General features: G+C 35.7%; 1 protein-coding gene across 1 annotated transcript in view; it reads right to left on the bottom strand.

Moving 5' to 3' along the window:
- Positions 1-22,968, bottom strand: part of SLC6A14 (solute carrier family 6 member 14) — a 357,534-nt gene that overhangs the window by 178,208 nt on the left and 156,358 nt on the right. Inside the window, exon 6 of the mRNA XM_044057456.1 lies at positions 17,046-17,178. Within this exon, the coding sequence (XP_043913391.1) occupies positions 17,046-17,178 (133 nt within the window). The remainder of the gene's footprint in view (positions 1-17,045; positions 17,179-22,968) is intronic.

Below are 22,968 nucleotides of genomic sequence, written 5' to 3'. Positions count from 1 at the left end.
CTAAAGCACCAAATGTCTCTACCTAATGCACAAGCATCAGTAAACCTTGATCACAATCTGCAACCCTCAGCTTCCCGGAGATGCAAACGGCAAGATACAACAGCTGTCAGATGCAGCTGCATCCACACACGTCAGGTTTAATCAAACAGCATTCAAAGCTATGATTCCTGCCATATTTAATATTAACTATGTTTAGACAGAATAATAATGGCATTTGTACTAGCTGTGAGAGACGGCTGCATCCACACACACCATATCAGGATTGATCAAACAGCACTCAAAGCTATGATTCCTGCCATAACTGATATTAACTATGTTTAGACAGAATAATAATGACATCTGTACTAGCTGTCAGATACAGCTGCAGCTACGCACACCATATCAGGATTGATCAAACAGCACTTGTAGCTGTGATACCTGCCATAATTGATATTAACTATATTTAGACAGAATAATGATAACATTTGTACTAAGAGCTTGCTACTATTATTCAACCAGGATATACACAACATTTCTAAATCATACTTTAACTGCAGAAGGCTTTAGTCTCCATGACTGCTTTTTTTTTTTCAAAATATTCTACTGTTACTGCTATTATATATGATGTTAATTTGCTACATTTGAGTCTGAACTCTGATGAATGGTACCTTGTTGAATTAGTTAATTACTTAAATTATAGGTAAAACAATGAAAAATGAACAAGATAAGTATTCATTGAGTTCAAGCAGGGGAATATAAACTTCTATGTTTATGTTATATGTTGCTTTGTTTGGCTTATATTTAATGTAAATAGTAACTCTTCTTGACCTACATTTGTTTGTGAAGAATTACTGGACTCTCTGAACATTCTGAATAAATCATTACCGTTTCTCAGTTATTTAAGAAACCCTCTTTTTAAAAATAAAAACAGATGACAAGTGATGTACCATATCAGTTGATACTTTGAGAGATGTAATTGCAAAAGTTATTTTTTTGGACAGCTATCTTTGAATCAGTTTTTTGTTTATTCTTTGTAGAATCAGTCCAATGATTTGTTTCTTTTATTTTTTTAAGAGTAGGGGTCATACATTACATTTCTTCTGGGATAGACACTATGTTGTTTTTGATGAATATAGTGGCTTCTTCTACATCATTAAAGGTTCTCATCTCATTGGCAAAAAGTATTTTTATCTTGGCTGAAAAGGCCAGCTGTGCTTTAATGTTGTTGTGTTTCATCAGTTTTGTTATTGGACAGACTTTTTTTCCTTTGTTCTAGTATTCTGGAAGAATAATCATTGTCAAACCTTATCAGGCTTTGATTGTATTTTAAGGGTGATTTTCTCCAAGCAGATTTTAATATTAGTTCCTTGTCCAGAAATGAAAGAAATTGTATAACTATGGATCTAGGTGGAGTATTTGAGTTAGAAGCAGGTTTCTTCAGCGCTCTGTGCCCTTTCAATTCCAAATGAAAGTCCCTCTTTCAAGTCTAAAAATTCAAGAATCCAGGTTAAGAATGAGATAATGTCTTCTCCTTTAGTGTTTTCAGGCAGACCAAAGATTCTTATGTTGTTTCTCCTTTCCCTGTTTTCTAAGTAATCTGTTTTGTTAAGCAGCCATGTATTCTGTTTAATCAGAAATTCTTTTTTGGAATACTTCGTCTTTGAGTCTCCCTTCAATGTCATTTAGAGAAGTCTCTATATTTGTTATTTTTGTATGGTGTTGCTGTAATAGTTCCTTAAGAGTATCAGTCTGTTTTTGAGAATTTAATTTGAGGTTTTTCTAAGTAACTTTTAAAACCATCCATCTTCAAAAATAATTCCTGTAAGGTAAATGTCATCAGTTGCAGTTCTTTTTTCAAAGCAGCATCTTGATGAGAATTCCTTGAGTTATTCATATTCAGTGACTCAATATATCACCAGGTTACTTGACAGGAAAATTTTTGTACATCTCCACTAGAATTGATACTTGCATAGTTTAATAGTTTATATATAGCTTTCTGATGATTTAAGTTTGAAAATAATAACATTTTCCTATATTATTATACTAGTTTATGGAGCTCTCAAAATTCACTGCTCTCAGTTTGCCATCTAGGCCCGCCCCCCATTATTATTATTATTACTATTATTATTATTGATGTTATGCAATGTTTCTTTTTTTTCCTTCTTGGATATTTTTCTCTAACTGTTGCTGCACAGCCATCCTATTATTTTGTTGGTTGGATTTGTCACTAATCACTGACATACATATAAACTGTGACACTGACTACATTTTTCAGGACATTAAAGAATGTGTCTGACACATAAGTAAGCTTTTTATGTATGCTTCATTTTTGTGTCATTTCACCTTTAGATTATTTGCTACTAATTGACCAGGTACAGGTGTTTTGTATTATGGAAAAATGTAACAAGTCAATGTATCCTATCAAGTATGGCTGGCGGTCTACAAAGACTACACAGAGATGCAATAAAATGAGTGCCTGTAAAGTAGTCCATCTCTGGTTGTTTTTTTTTTTTTTCTTTAAGTCAACAATTTTTTATTAACTTTCAGTACACAAATGTGATACATCCATACGCCACTCTATATACAAATCACCATTAATCTATTCTTCAATGGATGAACCATTTTCCAAATTTACATCTCGTTTTACTATTATCACAATCAGTTTATCCTAAGCATGGAGCCACTATTTACCATCCTCTTACCTGCTGGTAAACAGAGAGTGAGAGGAAGAAAGAGGTTTCCTGTTCCAGAGGAGGAGGGCTTTAACTTTACTTAGTCTTCCCAATATACCTATATGCATCAGAAAGTTCAGTCATATACTTCCCCTTCTTTACATCTATTAGATGCTCATGTATTCCTATCTTTTTGGTTTTCATACTATAATGTTATGTCACATTTCCACCCTCTCATTTTTACCACTTTAACTTTTTTTACTTAAGAATAGCAGTTATATTCCCCCACATCTACATGATTCTTTGACATTTCTCTTTAGGCCAGCTAAGCTACTCCCTATCTGCCAATTCTGAAACCAGCTTTTGCACCACCTTTACTACTGTTGACTCCATTCTTTTCCAATTCCTGGTAAAGTATTTCTTTGCCATTAGTAATATGATTCACAGCAATACCTAGGATCTCCCAAAACTCTCAGCTGATCCCCCCAAAAAAACTTCTTTAAGATAAGTATGTCTCTTTTGTACATTTCATTCACTAATGGTTGTAGGTCATTCTTAAACTATGTGATACCATCACATTCCCAAATGATATGCCCCCAGGTACCTGACTCACCTCCATTATATGTGCAGCACATGATATTCACCCCTTTATATATTCTGTCTATCCTTCTGAGTATGTAAATATATCAGTATAAATACTTCCAAGCATAGATTCTAAGCTGCTTAGACTTCATTGCATACCTTGAGATTCCAGAGTATTTCAGATTTTTTTCCTGGTCTGTTGCTGCCTTTCCTATTTTCATTTCCCTTGATTCGTTTATCTTCCTTGCTGTCACCTTTGACTGAATTTAAAATCCTGTAGGACAGTGACAAAACTACTGTATTTTTAATTGTCTCTTCCCTACCCTCCATCACCACCTTAAGCTCTGGTATCTGAAAATCCACTTCCTTGACCCATTTTATCTTCCTCAACACACTTTGCACCCCTACATAATCACATCTCAAATCGTCATCTAGTTAATATTCCCCTTTATCACCATCCATGACTTAGGCCTATTTCCTACTAACAACTACATCCATTTAATCCCCATCTGTCTTTTATTTCCACAGAATGTTCTGGACTTTCCTCTCTCCTCCTCCTGCCATACGGAAAAATGTTTTGCCTTCAGTCCTCAATTATTCTCTAATACTCCTATATGTCTTGCAGATCCTCCAAGATTGTTGGCTGTAAATCTCTCTTTGGGACTTCATAAATGCTTCCAGCTCTTCCCTATTTCTAAAATTTGCATTTAATTTCTAAACCACCTTCTTCCATTCCAGAAGAGAGAAGAACATTTAGAATGGCCTGTTGAGTTCTCTCAAAATAAAGGAAAATCTATGTGTTTGTAAGTGGGTTTGAATAACTGGAACTCCCAAATCTCTCTCCTCCTTTGGCATCACCATGTACTCCTGGGCTTCTCATTATCCCAGATTAAACAGACGGATTCCTGGCTCACCGTTTTAAATAACTTATCAGTGGTATCCAGTAAAACATTTATCTTGTGTACAGATATTATGGCAGGGTGAACTGCAGTACCTACACTCTTTGATTCAATTCAAGAGAAAGTCCCTTCCATCTTCTGATCAGCTTTTGAAATATATATTTAAAACCTTGTTATAGATCTTCCAAAAAGTCTCCTCAGTAACCTACCCCAAGCAAATACCCGGGTATCTAATCAGCTTATGTTTCCATAGATAAATATATTTCTCTTTTAATCTTCTCTGCAGCTTGAAGTTAATGGCCGGTTCCTATGACATTTTTGGTTTATCTTATACCTGTGCCTCTTATTATGCTCTCTCAATATTTCCCCTAAACTATATATGTCCTGTTGTGGGCATGTAAGTGTCATTACAACATCAGCAAACATGATCTTCCTTAAACAATTCTCCATTTACACTTTCTAATGTCTGAGTTATGGATTTGCGTTGCTGAAGGTTCTAAGTATAATGGAAGGAATAATGGAAAGAGAGGGGAACTCTGGCTTGTTCCCTTAAACAAGTTAAATTCTGCTAAGAATTCCTCCAGGAGACAAGTTCTCATTTTTATTCTAGCTTAAGAACCGACATATATTCCTTCCAGAAAACCCTCCATCTTGTAAGGGGAATTCCCATCTCCTCATTAATTTAAACAGTACCTGTACCTAACTCTATCAAAATCCTTCTCTGCACCCAGAGATAGCATTACCAACTCCCTCTGTCATATTTGGGCATCCTCCATTATTAGCAATGTCCAATGTCTGCTGTCTCTCAACAAATTCACACTGATTTCCATGTAGAAGGATGGGTCTGAGGAGGATGGACTCTCAGGGTCTTTCAGTATCACGGTAACAATAGTCTCTTTCCAGGGCTTCAGAGGAGGATCTCTCTGCAGCATGTAGTTCTAAAGATCTAGCCAAATCGCTAAAATTCATTCTTTCATTGGCATCCATACCTCAATTAGAATTTTATCTTTTCTCAGTGGATTTATGTTTCATCTTCCGTACCTCCTCAACCTTTTATCCTCTTGTCATTGCACCCATAATCGCAACGAAGTAAATGCAAGCAAACCAAGAACACACAACTGACGACCGCTGGAGAAAGTAGATGAAGAGCAGGTTGTTTATGGTAGAAGAATCCACAAGTGAGCCGTTGGCTAAAAGTTAACACTCCTTTATTCCACTCAATGACGTTAAACACCAAACACTAACAGTGTTTTTCGTCCCAGTCACTACCGGAACTTCATCAGACAATTACTTCCTGTCATGACAGTACTTATATACAAAATAATGTACCAGCATCATTAGTTGAATTATCAATTAAAAAAGGAATCAGTATGGAACATAGTTAAGTTCCGTTTCTAAAAACTCAAACATTCTAATATTCATAAAAAACCAATAATACTGACACATACTGAAACCTAGTGTAAACATAAGTAAACAATTGTGAACATGTATATCAAGTTGGTTAGCTTCTTTTAAAACACTTTGATCCCAGTTAAATTTTTGTTTAGGGGACAATTTCCATAGACAATAGTTCCCCGTTTAAAACACTATGAGTGAACAGCCTCACTTTGCGGGTGATTCCCTATCTAAAAATTTGTAAATAAAAGCCACGCTTAATATAGTATAAAAAGTACACAAATATCCTAATCTCTCCGTACTCCAGAGATCCTCGATGCTATTCTGATTCAACCGGTGCATAGGCTAGTTGATGCAACACTACATAAAGGTTGCTCGAGTTAAATAATCTCAATCAAATTCTGAGATCTGGCTGTCGGAAAGATAGAATATATATGTCATCAATTGCTATGTCCTGCATCTACGATGACAAACCCCCCCATCTGGAGACGGCAGTCCTATACGCATGACAGTCCACTAGTTCCGTAACATGCAGGCAACTGCCAGACCTGCAAGTCTCATCACCGGTTTCCATGCACACTAGTTTAGTGGATCGCAAGAGCACCCCAACCCTTTGTTGCACCAAAGGGCGCTGGATTACCTTGGCTCAAATTGCGAAATCCAACTGTCACAAAGTGTGTCAATAAATGTTTTGTTTATTACCTAAAGTGACAATCCACTGCGTAAAAAAATGTTTTTATATAAATAACCGCCTATTGCATTGCATATTTTAAACAATGTGCTCAAGTTTGTGGCATTAGTTACTTATTGTTTTTCACTGTTCTACGATTTTAAATCTTTGCTCATAAAGCGTCTACCAGTGTACTGTAAGTCACAGAAAAACTATGAAATAACTTGCAGGAATCATTGCCTGCCATATACAGGTCCTATGAATCTTGTCCAGGTGGGCAACAATCACACATAGAAGAATCACAACCTAAAATTAGTCGGATCCCCCAAATTTCTACTAATTTCTGCCGGTGTAGACGCATTACTACCATGCAAAAATTACCCTCAAAATCTGAAACAATGAACTAAGATAAATCTACTACATTAAAAAATGTAATTACGTAACTAACCACCTGTGCATTGCATGTTTTTAACAATGCACTTAAATTTGTGACAGTAAATTCTTTGTTATTTTTCACTGTCTTACAATTTTAAGTCTTGACTCATATAGAGTCTGACATTGTGCTGTAGGTTACAGTAAAGCCACCAGCGGGCCTGCGAAAATCGTTGCCCACAGTGTACAGGTCCTATATATCTTGTCCGAATAGGCAACAATCACACATAATGCCTGAATTTAGAGGTCATCAGGTCCCCCAGATTGTTACTGTTTACTGCCAATATGAGCACACTAATGCAATGCATGAATTACCCTCGAATAAAAATAAATATAAAATAAACCAAAATGCAACTAGATACTCATACCCACACCTCCCCATAATGTGTGTTCTTACAACAAAGTCGGTTACTAATATTTACCTAGTTCAAAGTAAAATTAAACGAACAATAATAAAATGCTATATATATGTACTATTTGATATAAGTACGTTGAAGGGTAATATTTTAGTTATTCTAGTTTCTGACCCAATCTAATCCCTTTTAATTACATTTTATGCTGTCAAAATTCCATGCTTTTAAAGTTTGACATATACACTATAATTAGTGTTGTTAAACTATAGTCTATATTTTGTTTTATTTTAATTTTGACTTTTAGTTCTATCTTAATAAGTTCTTAATTTTTAAGATGCATGAAATAGAACAACTTTCATTTAGGCCTGGATAGGTACATGCCTTTAACCTAACTTGCCATTTCAATTCTCTTCTTTCTAAGTCTAATTTCAACATAATGTCATTCACCAATCCTTCCTCATTAAAGTTTTTCCTAATTTGATCAATTACCATAAATTTGAATTTGTGATCCGGATACTTTGTGCAGTGCCTAGCTAGGGCATTGTCATCCTTGTTTTTGGCAATTGCATAACAGTGCTCATAAATCCTATCACGGAGTCGTCTATCGGTTTTGCCCACATAGAATGAAAAACATTCTGTGCACTGGGCCAGATAGACTACTCCTTTAGAGTTACAGTTGCAAAATATGTTAACTTGGAAGGTTTCGTCCCTGATGTTAAACCTTTCTAAAGTGTTTATATATGGACAGTATTTGCAACTCCCACATTTTGTTGTACCTCTTTTAAGTAGTTTAGTTTTACTTTTTGTTTCCAATAGTTTTTTCAAGTTATAGCCCCTTCTATATGTAATAATTGGGCCATGGGCAAGGATGTATGTTAAATCTTTATCTAATGACAATGACCGCCAGTACTTCCTAACTATATTGCCTATGTTTAATGCCTCAATACAGTATGTGAAAGTAAATGCAGTACTGAAATTTTCTTCAGTTTTGCCCTCCCTGTCACCAGGTTCTTGTATTGTAACCATTGTAATTGATGGAGGGGTTTGGTCAGAGTTACCGTTATACACTGAAGTGATGTTAGGTTTAACCTGACCATTCAGGATAGGTACATAAATGCCCCTATTTCTTTTTTCAATGACCTCCTCAAAAATACCTTTTAGAAATAGGTCCGGATAACCCCTATTTATGAACATCTCATGCAACAAGTTACATTCTTCATTGAAGTCCTGATCGACTGTTACCATTCTAGCAGCCCTGACTAGTTGTCCTTTGACAACTGATTTCTTTTGATGGTGGGGGTGCATGCTGGTAAAGTGTAGGTAACTGTTGCAGTGAGTTTCTTTCCTGTGGATCTTCGCCGTGTATTTGTCCAAGTCTTTTGATAAACACACGTCAAGAAAGTTAATTGTACTACACTGAAAGTTTTTAGTAAACTTTAGAAAGTGTGTAGTTGAACTAAGGTAGTCCACTAGTTGGTTTGCATGTTCTTCGTCCCCCTTAATAATAATGAAAATATCGTCCAAAAACCTTTTGTAACAAAGGATTTGGTTCATCCATACACTATTAAGTAGGTATTCCTTTTCCCAATGTGCTAAAACCAGATTGGCGAAACTCGAACCCATAGGAGAACCCATGGCTACCCCTACCTTTTGTCTGAAAAGCAGGCCCTCAAAGAAGATAAAGTTGTTTGCTAGAATAATCTCCAATAGTTGTTCAACCAACAGACATTCATTGTCTTGTGCCCCCTTACTCCGGATGAAGTCAATTACCCACTCAGTCCCAATGGCATGTGGGATGCAAGAGTATAGCTCACAGATATCCACTGTTAGAAAATTTCCTGATGCATTAAATGGTGTGTTCTGAATGCATTCTAAAAAGGACCAAGAGTCCTTTAATATCTGTGTTTCTGATTCTACATATTTTTTAAGAATACAGTCCACCATCTTTGCAGATGGGTACGTTATGGACTGCCTTGCATCTACCAAAGCCCTGAACGGTGGATTAAGTACGTTTTTATGTAACTTTGGTATACCGAAGATCTTAGGGATTCTGGGTGCCAACATCGTGATGTAAGTGTATTGGTTGATGTTTATGATTCCATCTGTGTAAAGGTCACTAAAGAACATTTTTATTCTGTTGTATGCTTGATTGAGTTCGTTTCTGCTTGTCTCCTCATATGTGTCACTACCTAGGATTGAAACCATAATGTTTGAATAATCACTATTATAAAACACTGCTATCCCCCCACCTTTGTCAGGTTTCATAAGCCTCAATGGTAGTTCTCTAATTGTATTCAGTAAATAAGTTTCTTCATTTGACATGTTAATTTTATGATCATTGTTGTTGGGATGTCTGTTAAGTTCCCTAAATTCACTAATACACAAGTGTTCAAATAAATTTAAGGTGTCATTGTGGGGTGGATTGTAAGTACTAGCTATCTTAAGTTCACTTGTATTGTAACTATTGTTACCAAACATGATGTTTAAATTTAATTTACGTGTGAACATTTTAAAGTCTAAAATTAGTTCAGTAATATCACATTTTCTTGTTGGAACAAAAGTCATTCCCTTAGCAAACAATTCCACCAGTTTAGAATCAATGTGACATTCAGTATAATTATAAATTTTGAAGTCATTTTTGATGTTTGATATAACTTCAAACAGTTTTAATCCTGGTGTTGATTGTTGCTCCTGGTGTTGTATCTCCGTTTCTGACCATGGGGGGGCTTTACTGTAACCTACAGCACACTGTCAGACTCTATATGAGTCAAGACTTAAAATTGTAAGACAGTGAAAAATAACAAAGAATTTACTGTCACAAATTTAAGTGCATTGTTAAAAACATGCAATGCACAGGTGGTTAGTTACGTAATTACATTTTTTAATGTAGTAGATTTATCTTAGTTCATTGTTTCAGATTTTGAGGGTAATTTTTGCATGGTAGTAATGCGTCTACACCGGCAGAAATTAGTAGAAATTTGGGGGATCCGACTAATTTTAGGTTGTGATTCTTCTATGTGTGATTGTTGCCCACCTGGACAAGATTCATAGGACCTGTATATGGCAGGCAACGATTCCTGCAAGTTATTTCATAGTTTTTCTGTGACTTACAGTACACTGGTAGACGCTTTATGAGCAAAGATTTAAAATCGTAGAACAGTGAAAAACAATAAGTAACTAATGCCACAAACTTGAGCACATTGTTTAAAATATGCAATGCAATAGGCGGTTATTTATATAAAAACATTTTTTTACGCAGTGGATTGTCACTTTAGGTAATAAACAAAACATTTATTGACACACTTTGTGACAGTTGGATTTATAATTTGAGCCAAGGTAATCCAGCGCCCTTTGGTGCAACAAAGGGTTGGGGTGCTCTTGCGATCCACTAAACTAGTGTGCATGGAAACCGGTGATGAGACTTGCAGGTCTGGCGAGTTGCCTGCATGTTACGGAACTAGTGGACTGTCATGAATATAGGACTGCCGTCTCCAGATGGGGGGGTTTGTCATCGTAGATGCAGGACATAGCAATTGATGACATATATATTCTATCTTTCCGACAGCCAGATCTCAGAATTTGATTGAGATTATTTAACTCGAGCAACCTTTATGTAGTGTTGCATCAACTAGCCTATGCACCGGTTGAATCAGAATAGCATCGAGGATCTCTGGAGTACGGAGAGATTAGGATATTTGTGTACTTTTTATACTATATTAAGCGTGGCTTTTATTTACAAATTTTTAGATAGGGAATCACCCGCAAAGTGAGGCTGTTCACTCATAGTGTTTTAAACGGGGAACTATTGTCTATGGAAATTGTCCCCTAAACAAAAATTTAACTGGGATCAAAGTGTTTTAAAAGAAGCTAACCAACTTGATATACATGTTCACAATTGTTTACTTATGTTTACACTAGGTTTCAGTATGTGTCAGTATTATTGGTTTTTTATGAATATTAGAATGTTTGGAGTTTTTTAGAAAAACGGAACTTAACTATGTTCCATACTGATTCCTTTTTTAATTGATAATTCAACTAATGATGCTGGTACATTATTTTGTATATAAGTACTGTCATGACAGGAAGTAATTGTCTGATGAAGTTCCGGTAGTGACTGGGACGAAAAACACTGTTAGTGTTTGGTGTTTAACGTCATTGAGTGGAATAAAGGAGTGTTAACTTTTAGCCAACGGCTCACTTGTGGATTCTTCTACCATAAACAAATTGCACCCATAATCTTTTACTCTAATTTCTCTGAAGGCTTAAGTCTCTCCACCAAGTGTCTTCACCCTCTTGTTCTTTTTAACTTGCCTTGCTCCTCATAGTAGACATCTTTATAACCCCCCCTGAATTTTCCAGTATATCTTCTAGTGATGTTAATTCTTCCTCTGTATCAACTTTCTTCAGTTTCTATACTTCCCCTTTACTTTCTGTTGACTCATTTATATGGTTAGGACCCTCATTGAGTTGGGTGCAGCTCTGAAGTATATTTGCTCCACACACAATCTCCTCAAAGACAATCACCTATCTACACCTTCCTGCAACTTCCTCTTAACCTACTTCATTCTCTTATGCTTTCCTTACTTAACCTCCCTCTCTTAATCTTCTAGTCCTGGAAATCACAAATTAATAACATTCTCTTCCTCTTCTTATTTCTTTCCCTTTACCTCATGTAATGCTGCACCCTAACCCATACTTTGGACATGTTCCATCTTTGCCCTGTCCAATGCTTTTCAAGGTCTAAAGTCTGTCTAAACATCTTCCACTCATTTATTATCCTTTTCATTTTCTAACAAATACCTTGGAATCTTCAGTGCCTCTTAGATCTCTGTGCTTTCCCATCCTCTGTTCTACTGTTACTAACCCATGGTCAGATATCAGTATATGGACACCCTCATTCTCTTTATTGACATACCCCTATCTATCCTTGACCCCTCATGATACCGTGGGGAATAAGTGAACCCTATCTCTGGTCACCCTTTAATCCCAAACATTAACCAGCTCCATTGAATTCATAGCACTTGGGGCCCCTATTCACATCACTCCCAATTAGAACAATATTTCAGTCTCTTAGCACCAATGTCACCCCTTCTTTAAGTGAAACTATTCCATCTGAAATCACCCTATTAATTGCCACCAACACTTTGTGGATAGTCATATGGTAATCACTATCTGTTTCATCCCCTTAACCAATTCTATACACACTGCCACACATCTTTTTTCATCTTGCATCTCTCTTCCACTATAACTACTAATCCTCTACTCATCAGTACTGTAATACCTTTCCACCTTTTCCCATCCCAGGCACCCTCAACTACTAAAGCCCTTTTAACTTCTGATGCTCCTGCTTGGCCAAATATGTCTCTTCTAATGCTAGTATCTACACTCCAGATCTCTTGGCATGTAACAAAGCATGATCCTTCTTAACTAGGTTGGTCAGAACATTAATGTTCCAAACAGCCACCCATAAGCACTACTCAACAAGCCCATGCTCTCCTCTCTCTCTACTGCAGGTCAGATCTTTCTTCACTTCTGTTGCCACGGTCTCCCTACTCTCACTCACTTTCATACTCACTCTTAATCCTTACTCTCCCCTCGCAGCATTCTTCAGCCCTCCCTCATATGCTGTTTAAGGCATACTAATTTTTTTTGAGTATTTACATCTCTAACAGACAATAATAAAAATAAATTTAACCAGTTGCATAAAATTTTCTAACCCTGAACAGCTGTTCAAACTCCATATATATCCCTTTATAACTAAATATACCATTTCTTCCAAGGATGGAGGTCTTTTCTCTCCATTGCCACATCTCATACTCCCACCATCAGCCATAACTGTTGCTTACATGCATAGATGGTTATTACCCCTACGAATACTCTGATTTTCCCTCAATAATGACAGACCATCTCCCCGTTAATATCAAAGAACTGATTTCTGCTTCCTCCCTACCTCACTATGTGTCCTAACTTAATCAGTCTCACAAAACTCTTAACACAGGCTCTTCTCCAACCTAAAGAACTTCAAAGCATGGATGCAGAGAAATGCAATTTTTATTCAATACAGTATTTACATAATAACATTTAACAATACAGTATTTACATAATAACATTTAACTCCACAAAAACACTCAGTACTACTACTGGCTACTAGCCCAGTTGCTAGACAGAATCATTACAAGACAAGAAAATCAAACATTCAGTACAGTATTTTTATAATATCAAGGTTTATCCCTACAATAACAGCCAATGCATCTTCCTGTGTTATGGCCCTGGCTTACCCAACTCCATTTCACAAAATTATTAACATCAGTTGCTTGCTGTCAACAGCTCACAGGCCTTGTCAAAACTTGTCCATTCCCATAAAAACCCATATACAACTGCTGGGGGGGGGGGCTAATAACACTGCATGAAGTGCATTCAGTTCCAACTCGGTATAAGACTTGAATAATAACATTTCCCCAGAAATTAAATCATTACATATTTGCTCTCCAGTGAATTTATAGAGAGCCCAGTCAATTTCCTCATCTTACTCAAGCTACCAGTTAATATTGCAGCCTTCTTTGGTAACATATTGCAAATATACACAGAACTTAGTTTCTTCACTTCAGCTCCCACCTCTGTTAATGAATGATTACTCTTACCATCAGAAAGCAATGCAGCTGATGGATCATCATCTCCTTTCACTGTTTATTTACTGGCCCTCTAAAATCCTTTTTAATTACCATCTACCTCTCACTGCTTACCTGGCTGTCATCCAAAAAAAAAAAAAAAAAATCAGCACTCTCTCACAATAGCAACCTCCTCCTAAAGAGCTGAAAGGATCTACTCCACTGCATCTTGCTCCATCTCCAGCCATTGATCCTTCTGCTGGCCAGTCTCACTAGATGAACCTCCTTCAATACCACCTTCCCTCATTAAAATGTCTGTTTTTTTGAGTAATGCCATTGTCTCTGCTAGGTCTCCAAAAAGTCTTGAGGCACCAAGAAAACAAATTGTTAAGAGCACTGGGTATAACAATCTCCATCTCAACCCTCTTAATTTGCACTGTGTCGGATCATGGGCAAAAAGCAATTACTTTTCCTTTTGTTTCCAAGAAAAAAAAAACAGATTCAATAAAAACTCAGGTGTCCCTCCATCTTCAACACTGTACCTGGCTTCCAGACTGCAGCTAAAATCTTTTCCCACTTAACAGATGCTTTGAGGTATGCAATGATCAGTTGTGACCTCCCTGAATTGCTTCTCCTCAGCTGCCACAGGCAGTGTTCGGTGTACCCTTTCAATAACTATCTCCATGAATTGCAAGACAGTCTAGCACTCATCTGTTCCTTCACAAACTTCTCAAGGTCCTTATGCATCATCTCTTCTACTAAACATTTTTCTACTGAGCTCTATCCTCCACATCTATGAATATGGCTTCTGTATACTCTAGGCACACTTAACATTTTTCTCCAGCAAAGATTGCAGATCTGTGGAATGTTTGTTCATCATGCTATCTACCTCTTCCAACCTTTTCTCCTGGCTTGAGCTATATTCTTTCACTGTCTGTTTTATGCCCTTTATCTCAAGCCATATTGTAGTTAATGAGACTGCCTGCTCCTTTGTCTCATCTAAACCCATTTCATCCTGTTACAGCTCCACCCTCTCAGGAACTGGTCTTTTTCTTGGTCTCTGTCTAGCCTCTGATTGCAGGCTTTTTTAAAATTAATTTTATGTCCTTTTCCTGAAATTCAGCATAATCTTATGCATAATGATATGACCTTCTGCATATATATTCCAGCCTCCTGAAATGTTTCATTTAGCTACTTTTGTGAAAGGGACAGGCAGGTGTTTGGAAAACAACTTCACCAGGGAGCACCATACCAGAAGTCCTCATCTCTGATTGTTAGTCTTTTTGGCTTTTTCTGGTTAGGGGTCACCACAGCGGAAATCCGGTTTGCTAATAATTGGCAGTAGATTTTTATGGTGCCGAGTTGCCAGCTCGATGCCCAACCTTCAGCGAAGGCACGCCAATTCATGCATGTATTTCTGAGGCTACTCGACTGCAGGGAGGACATGCAGACTTCACACAGAAGGTACTCCAGCTGTGAATTGAACAGGAGAATGTCTTGTTGTAGTCCTCATCTCTGATTCTTGTGCAAAAAAGGGTGGAAGTGTGGCTGCCCATTAACATCCTTATCAAAAATTATTTATTTTACCAAAAGAACATTGGTACATTGGTGGTGCTTGTTGGGCCAGGAAAAAAATGATTTGTGAATATTGATGACATAGTGTGTTCATTTATGAACAGTGAAGGAAGTTTTACAGGTGGTTAATGTACCTGAGAAATAAGGTGAACTAAGTGTAAATACTGAAAAACATAAAGGAGTCCTTGTACGGCACCCAAGTAATGTGCTGTGAATAGCATAAAGTTTAGAGGTTTTGTCAAGTACGATGAACATAGTTTTTTGGAGGTTATAAGAATGTGTTTGAATAATGAGAATGAATGGAAGAGAGAGAGTAAAGGAATGCACAAAATAGTATATTTGTATTTTTTGTGTTTTCACCTTTGCAGTAATGCTAGCGGTTAGACAGCATATATTTTTGTGATGTCTGCAGATAAAACTTCACACTTAATCCAGTGAAATGGCTGGTATTATATAGCAAAATCAGCGAGGAAGGGTTAGGTATAACTATCTGCTGTGCTATTTTCTATATTTTGAGATGCTGACATAATAAACCTTGCAGGCATTGAGTGCAGACATGTATAGCCGACATTCTGTGACTGCAGGTGAAGAGGAAGAAAATTCTTATGAAGAGAAGGGGTTAATGAAGTGAATTTGTGGCTGATTTCTTTACAAAATTCAGAAAACAAGGAAATAGTTAATCACTAAAATACATATATTATATGAGATAATAAGAAACGTGGTATAGGGAAGAAGTGTGGCCAGTGAAGAGTGAAACAAGGAGAATAAGGATGCCAAAATTAATGAGAGAAGTAAGAATTATCGGCATTTTGTGGGATGTTGACTGGAATGGAATGCAGTAAAATGGAGCAAAAAAATATGAAGTGGAAGTTGAAAATGTGTGAGTGTGTGCCGATTATGGAGGGGTGCTGGAGATGCTAAATCTTTTCTATGACTGTAGATTGATAAAAAAAATGTATGGAATAATGCAAGTAATAGACAGAAGTGGGGATACCAGAGTTTAACATATGACAATACAATATGGGTGTATGTATATAAAAAGATAAAATCTACCTTGGATGTGGTTAAGAAGTGTCTTATCTGAACTGATAAATGTCTTTACTGTCTTCATGGATTACTTCTCCTTCAGCCTCAGTTTTATTAAAATGCTTAAATACTTAGAACTATTGCAGAGCACACAACAGCAACAATCCATGAGGGATAGATTAGTTTAATCTGCATCATGGAAGCATCTGGTATAAATATTACAGTAACTGAAAGGGTGGAGTACTGGCCTAACATCCCATGGTTGGATGTCTAATAAGTTACATTTCTTGAGCAAAAAGTAAATTGTTAGTGTTAGGACTTGATATGAGGATGAAGGATGGACTCCATCTTGACTATGCACTATTATATATTTTAGAAATCACTATTTTGCAATGTTTTATTTATAAAAGTGTGCTTTTTTTCATTTTTTTAAACTAACTTTTTTGCATATGGTGGAATTCTGTTTTTGTGAAATTTGTGTGCATTTTTATTGTTTTATGTATACAAATTATGAGTACTATTTTAAATCATTGCAGAGAGATTTTTAACAGTAAGTTATACAACCTCAGACTCAAATAGATGGGACCTCAGCTTAATGCCTCAGTTAGAAGATGGTACTTCAGGAGTACAGCCCCACCATGGTAAACTACTATATCAAGATGGAAGCATGGCCATGCTTGATTTTGAAGATTCTTGTCAAAGGTATTTTGTTTCAGCCAGCTGAACCACCAACATGTTTGAATTTGAAAAATATCGAAGAACATGTTTCTGAGTTACTAATTTTAAAAATTTCCCATGGGTATATATATATATATATATATATATATATATATATATATAAAATGTTTTTTTACCTTTCCAGAAGATTGAACTCCTTTGAACAGGGCTGCTCCTACAATTATCCAGGCCAGGAGCAGGCTGAGAGCGAGATGCCATACAATTTCACCAGTTTCATCCATGCCACTGGAACGGCGGAGTGCCACTTTACTGAAAAATAAATATGCAAGAGAATAATTAGTAGTCATAAGCAACATAAAAAAGCACACATTAGGAAACTGTGAGTGGTACATCATAGTAAAATATACAATCTCCAAATTAAGCCCTGAATTTACATTGAGGAAAGTAAATATGACATTTTTAATAGTCAAAAGTTGTAACAAAAATAAACAATAGTCATCTGAGTGTTTATTTCCCATTAAGTCTATTTAAAAAGATATACTGCCTATGTAATTGGTATTATTATTATACTTATTATTATCATTATTCCTGACTAATTATTCATGGCATCTTATTTTCTTAAGACTGAAAGAATGGTTCATCTTTTAGCAAACAGCCTACCAATAACTGATTTCATCTGTTTCTGGTTTGTTGCAGGTATTGGCAAGAAGGATGGGTTACTTGAATTAAACAGAAAAGGTTGTGCAGTCTCAGAGTTTGTACATTTAGGGATGTGGAGTATGGGGATAAAGTCCCACATTGCAAGATATGTGGGAGCAGCCCACTGCAAAAACATTTTGTTGACTTTGTGCGTCTATGTGCTTTTGTCATGTTTTATTTTGTGACTACTTGAGATGTGAACAGTTTGAGTACTTGATACTTATTTACTGTTGATTGGCTCACTACAGTTGTGAGACATACATCCTCATGGGCTCAACAATTATATACCAACTGCATACTGTATGCACATTACTTTTCAGTCTTTTATTAATACATCAGCAGTATAATTCTTTTGATAATGACTAATTGCAAGAAGTCAGTGATTAGCTACTATTTTATCGTGTTTTTTAGAAGAATCACTACTCTTTCTGTAGCTTGGACAATCTCAGAGGTTGATATTATATCCCTTCTGAAGACATTTTTTTCTGAGACACCATATTCCACTCATATAATACAGATTAGCCTTTCCTTGCTGCGTAATAAACATTCCATTCATACAACTTCATTACATGTTATGTCTCCATTTAGAGTGATGCCAGCAGACCATAAATTTAATTTTTAACTTCAATAGGAGAGCAAGGAGTAATAAAAGAATGCATTACTTCTATGAGAAGGCAGATGTTGCATGAGATTGACTGCTAAGGTCTGGTAATTTAGCAAACAAGATTAAGGGTTGTTTTTTATTTATTGAAGGTTCAGCTGCTTATGGCTAATATCCTCACAGCTGAATGCTAGTCACTGTATTCATGTGCCTGTGATGTCACACAAACTTTCAGAATATATACTCTAGCTGTAAGTATGTTTTCAGAGTTTGTGCAACCTCAGAGGCAGTATATTTTCCATTCAAGGGAGCACCAGAGAGTGGCATCAGAGCACTCAAGCTATGTGTGTGTGGGAGGTGCAAGAGGGGGACTTACACTTCTTAAGAAACACTTTAAAAAATGTTAATGATTGTAAGTACTCCTTGACTTAAGTAATCAGCTGCGAGTTACTAGTACTTGTGTAGTTCATAAAAGCAGTTACAGGATTAGTTTCTTACTGTAGTTCTGGGTTTGAGTCCCTCATTTTCCATTTGTCAACTGTATATGAGTAAGATCCTTAACAAAAGAGTGATCAAGGTTGTCCCTTAAAAGAGGCCATGGTAGCTAGTGAGCTTACCCAGTTAGATTAAAAAAATGGTTGTTCATAGAAAAATAAGGGGCAGATAGGGAACTTGGAAAGTAGTTGAGAATGATGCAGGCTAGCATTAAGAAAGTAGGAGAAGATGAAAGAATAGATTGTCTGATCTGTGTTCATTAGTAGGATGTTTGGAATATAATTACACTAGATGAGCAAACCAAAGATTTTATGCTGCTGTTCTCTCTAAAACATGTTCCTTAAATCTTACATTTCTCATAAAAAGTTATTTAGTTTGGAAATACAGTACATTTTAAACTCAAAATCTCAGCCCACAATAGAACACCAAAAGTGAAGTAATAGATACCTCTTTGCCCAGAAAATAAATTACACTATAGCAAATGTCAGATTCACAGTCACCATATGAAAAAACCATGATGTACCTTCAAATAAAAATACATGTCTCTAATAAAAAATAACCCACTAGAACAGGACACTCCCAAGTCAAATTACATTTCAAAACCACAAAGCACAACAGATTAAAGTCTAATGGAAACCTAGGAAATTAGATCAAGAATGCCATTATTATGCTGTAGTAAAACACTTTATGCATCTGTTTCTGATTAGTAACTGTGAACAAATGCTTTTCTGAAAGTGTAGAATCTGCTTACATCCATGACAGTAAGCTCTACTTAAAGACTGCCTTTCTTCTTGGTTTACTTTTAGCTTATTAAATCCTGCAGTGAGCATCACTTTCTGGAACAGAACTGTAAAATCAGGAAGTGGCATTTACTTATGGAATTAAATGTGATAAAAATAAATGCTAATGGAAAATATACCCATCCCTCCTTAGAGTTTATTATAACAATAATACCTTGCAGGGGAAATAAAAGTTATAGTGGGATTTACTACTGGTAACCAATAAGAATTATGGCTTACCAGGTTTGATCTTGAATAATCAAATGCTCAGTGATGAAAGGTAAATCCCGCCAACTTTTTGTACCTGACATTACAATTTTACTATGAAAATGATTTTGTGTTTACTTTTTCTTGTCCCTACATCATAAAGGACACTGACCATATATAATTGAATAAATGCTTGCTATTTCTATTACTTGGATGACATGAGATTTGAGACCGAAAGAAACATATATGAAAGGACGAAAATATGTGACTTTCCTTCATATCTAGTATATGGAGGCAATAAGGTTTATTGCAGCAGTACTTATGAAGGTTCTCAGTTCCTTCATAAGGAACTGTGTATGTATGTGTTTTTGCATGACTTTGTGCCTGTTTCTGGTTGACTTCTGTAAGGAGAGTTACTTAATGGTGTGTTGTATCTTGTTAACTTGAATCAGTGTTTAAAATCATTTTTAAGCATGCACAAGCAGCATTAATGTACATAATAGAGATACAGCAGGTGAGCAGTATCTGAAGTATAGAAGTGAGAGTAAAGATGAATAAAGAATAATAAAGCAGTGAGTTTATCTGGGAGAGAGAGTCAGGTAGCATAGTTATTGATGTTAATGAGCTATACAAGTCATGGTAGTTCAGATATTGTTTCTGCACTTTCCTACAAATTATGGTAAATTTGTCTTCTAAGCTACATTTAATGTATTTCACATTATTTACATCTGTTAAATAACCAAAAAGAAAATGGTGTGCAGAGGATGGAAATAACCGTGGGTCCAAAGCCACCAAGAATGAAATTTATTCAAAATAATAGAAGATGATATGTTTTTGTGTACATTACCATTGGCAGGACATCATAAGTAAATATTCAGGCAAAACCATACTTTTTATACAGCTAGTAGTTGGTTCCTTTAATGTTCTTAGAGGCATTCCATGAAAAGCATTACATGACAAAGTATTACATAAAATTGAAGCCATATAAAATTGCCATTGAGATGAACATGTTGAAACAAACATTTGAAAAGGTATATTAAAAAAAATTAACATCTCTTTACCTTATATGCACTTAATACTAAAATCCTTTAAAAACATTGTTTGAAATCTCTTGTCATATTTTCAAGTAGGTACAAATATAAAAGTACAATTTAAATTCAAATTCAAAACTTAGCATGTATTCTAAGGAATGGAATAATGTAGGCTGACTCTTTAAAAGTGGGTGGAGGGCATTCGGTCTTAACTGCCACAATAATTCATTGTATTCAGACTTCCAAGATAGCTGCACATTGATCAACAGGTTAATTTTGGCTCTCCCAGTGTGGGGAAAAAAAGAAACCAAGAAGTAAGAGCCAGTAATATTGACTGAGTAAAAATCAATTATTGGCTAGTAAGTACACTGCCTGGATGTCAGCAAAGAACTTGAAAGAAAATCAACTAGAAAAGGTAAAGATAAAACACTGTCTGAAAAAAAATACTTGCAGATGTAGAGTAAAAAGCAGTTCAAGCTTCAGCTTTGGTACAAGACATGGAAGTTCTCAAAGGTGATTAGAATAAATGAAATCCTAAAGGAGTATATCAGAATAAATGAAACACTAAAGGAGTATATCACCCCAAATAACAAAAGGCTGGAAATAGAAGAAGCTTTACTTATCTATTCAGATGAACTGATAAATCTACAAAAAGTCAGAGATTGAAATGAAGATAAGACTGAACAAGCATGAGGCTTCTCAAGAAGAGCTGTTTCAAAAAATAGTAGCTTTAGAAGACAGAGTGATCAGAGAAAACCTGAGATTTTCTGTTGTACCAGAGAAACTGGAAGGAACGGACTGTGTTAAATGTATGAAAGCAGTAAATGAAATGGACTGGTATTCCACAGGAGGATGTGTTAATTGAAAGGGCACACTGAGTATTTGCTTGAAGCCTGGCCATGAGAAAGCAGACAAGACCTACATTAGTAAAGGTGAAATCATACCATCAGGAAGAGTTGATCCTGACAAACCTATGGCAGAAGGGAAAAGTATTAAAAATGTGAGCTATCAGAGTGGTTGTGGAAAATGATTATTCACTGTACACAAGGCAAAAGAGAAGCAAATTTATCTCAACATTCAAGTAATGTTGAGAGACAAGTGTGAGATTGAAGCTGCTGTGTTCAGCTGTCTGCAGAATATATTTTTCCTAGAGACATTTTTGATGTAGAAAAGCTGAGGAGGAAATAAAAAAAAAATGAATGAATAATTGAAAAAATGAATATGAATGTCCTAGGATCATTTTTGAAAAACAGTAATATAAAATGTCTACTTGAAAAGAAACGTGACTAAACAGGACCAGAGGCATATATAAATGTGACCACTGTCCTTATTGTAACCACATGGATATAACAACTGTTTTTGAAATTTTAGGTGAAAAGTTTAAATTGAAGAGGAAATTCACCTGCAGTTCTAGAGGTGTGCTACATATGGCTAAATGCCAACTTTGCCCTAGATTTTACATAAGAAAAACTGAAAGAATGTTTAAACAATGTGTATGAATACCAACATGATATTACTAGGGCTAATGTAAATAATGCACTAGCTAGGCATATACTGGAAAATAAAGAACATTTCTTTAAATACCTTGTAATAGAACAGGTTACAAAAAATATTAGAGGTGGTCCTTGGGAATTAAGGATAGAAGAGAGAGCTTTTTTGACAGTTAAAATTAAATGCTTGTATCTACCATGGGCTAAACGAACATCTCTCTCTGGGTTGTATTTTAAATTAAAATCTTTAGAGAGATAAGCAAAATGTTTGGGGTTTAATTTAATGGTAATTTTATATATTAATTCAATTTGACATTTATGGCAAAAATATTTAAGATATTTGTATAGATATTTTATAGAGTTTTTAGAAGCACATATATACTTGTAATGAGAAGTGTCCATTTAAAAATTTTGGAGGGCTTTTAAGTGTTTGCTACCTTTTAGTGACATGTACAAATGATTGGTATTTAAATTGTGTATATTGAGTTTTATATTGTCTGAAGAAGTTCATTGCATTTACATGAACGAAAGTGCTTATGAATAAATAATTTTATGTGGATTTATTTTCCTGTCCATTCTGTTTCTTCATTTTTGAAAATGTAAATAGTTTTGTGTGTTTTGTTCTAAGATAAAAGGGGATGGGGTGTTTTGAAAATATGTTTTTATTTGAGAGTTTTCATAAAAAAGTATTGAAAAATGTGACATAGTTTCAAATGGAAAGGAGAAGAAACAACTGTATGAAAGATCAGCCTGCCAAACATTGGTGTGCACATATAACATGAAAGTTGGAAATACAC

This window comes from Protopterus annectens, chromosome 15.part0, assembly GCF_019279795.1.
Source record: "Protopterus annectens isolate FY-2018-M chromosome 15.part0, PAN1.0, whole genome shotgun sequence".
In the NCBI taxonomy this organism is placed as follows: Eukaryota; Metazoa; Chordata; order Ceratodontiformes; family Protopteridae; genus Protopterus; species Protopterus annectens.
Note: the sequence above shows the minus strand (reverse complement) of the source record. Positions and strands in the feature narration are given on the sequence as shown.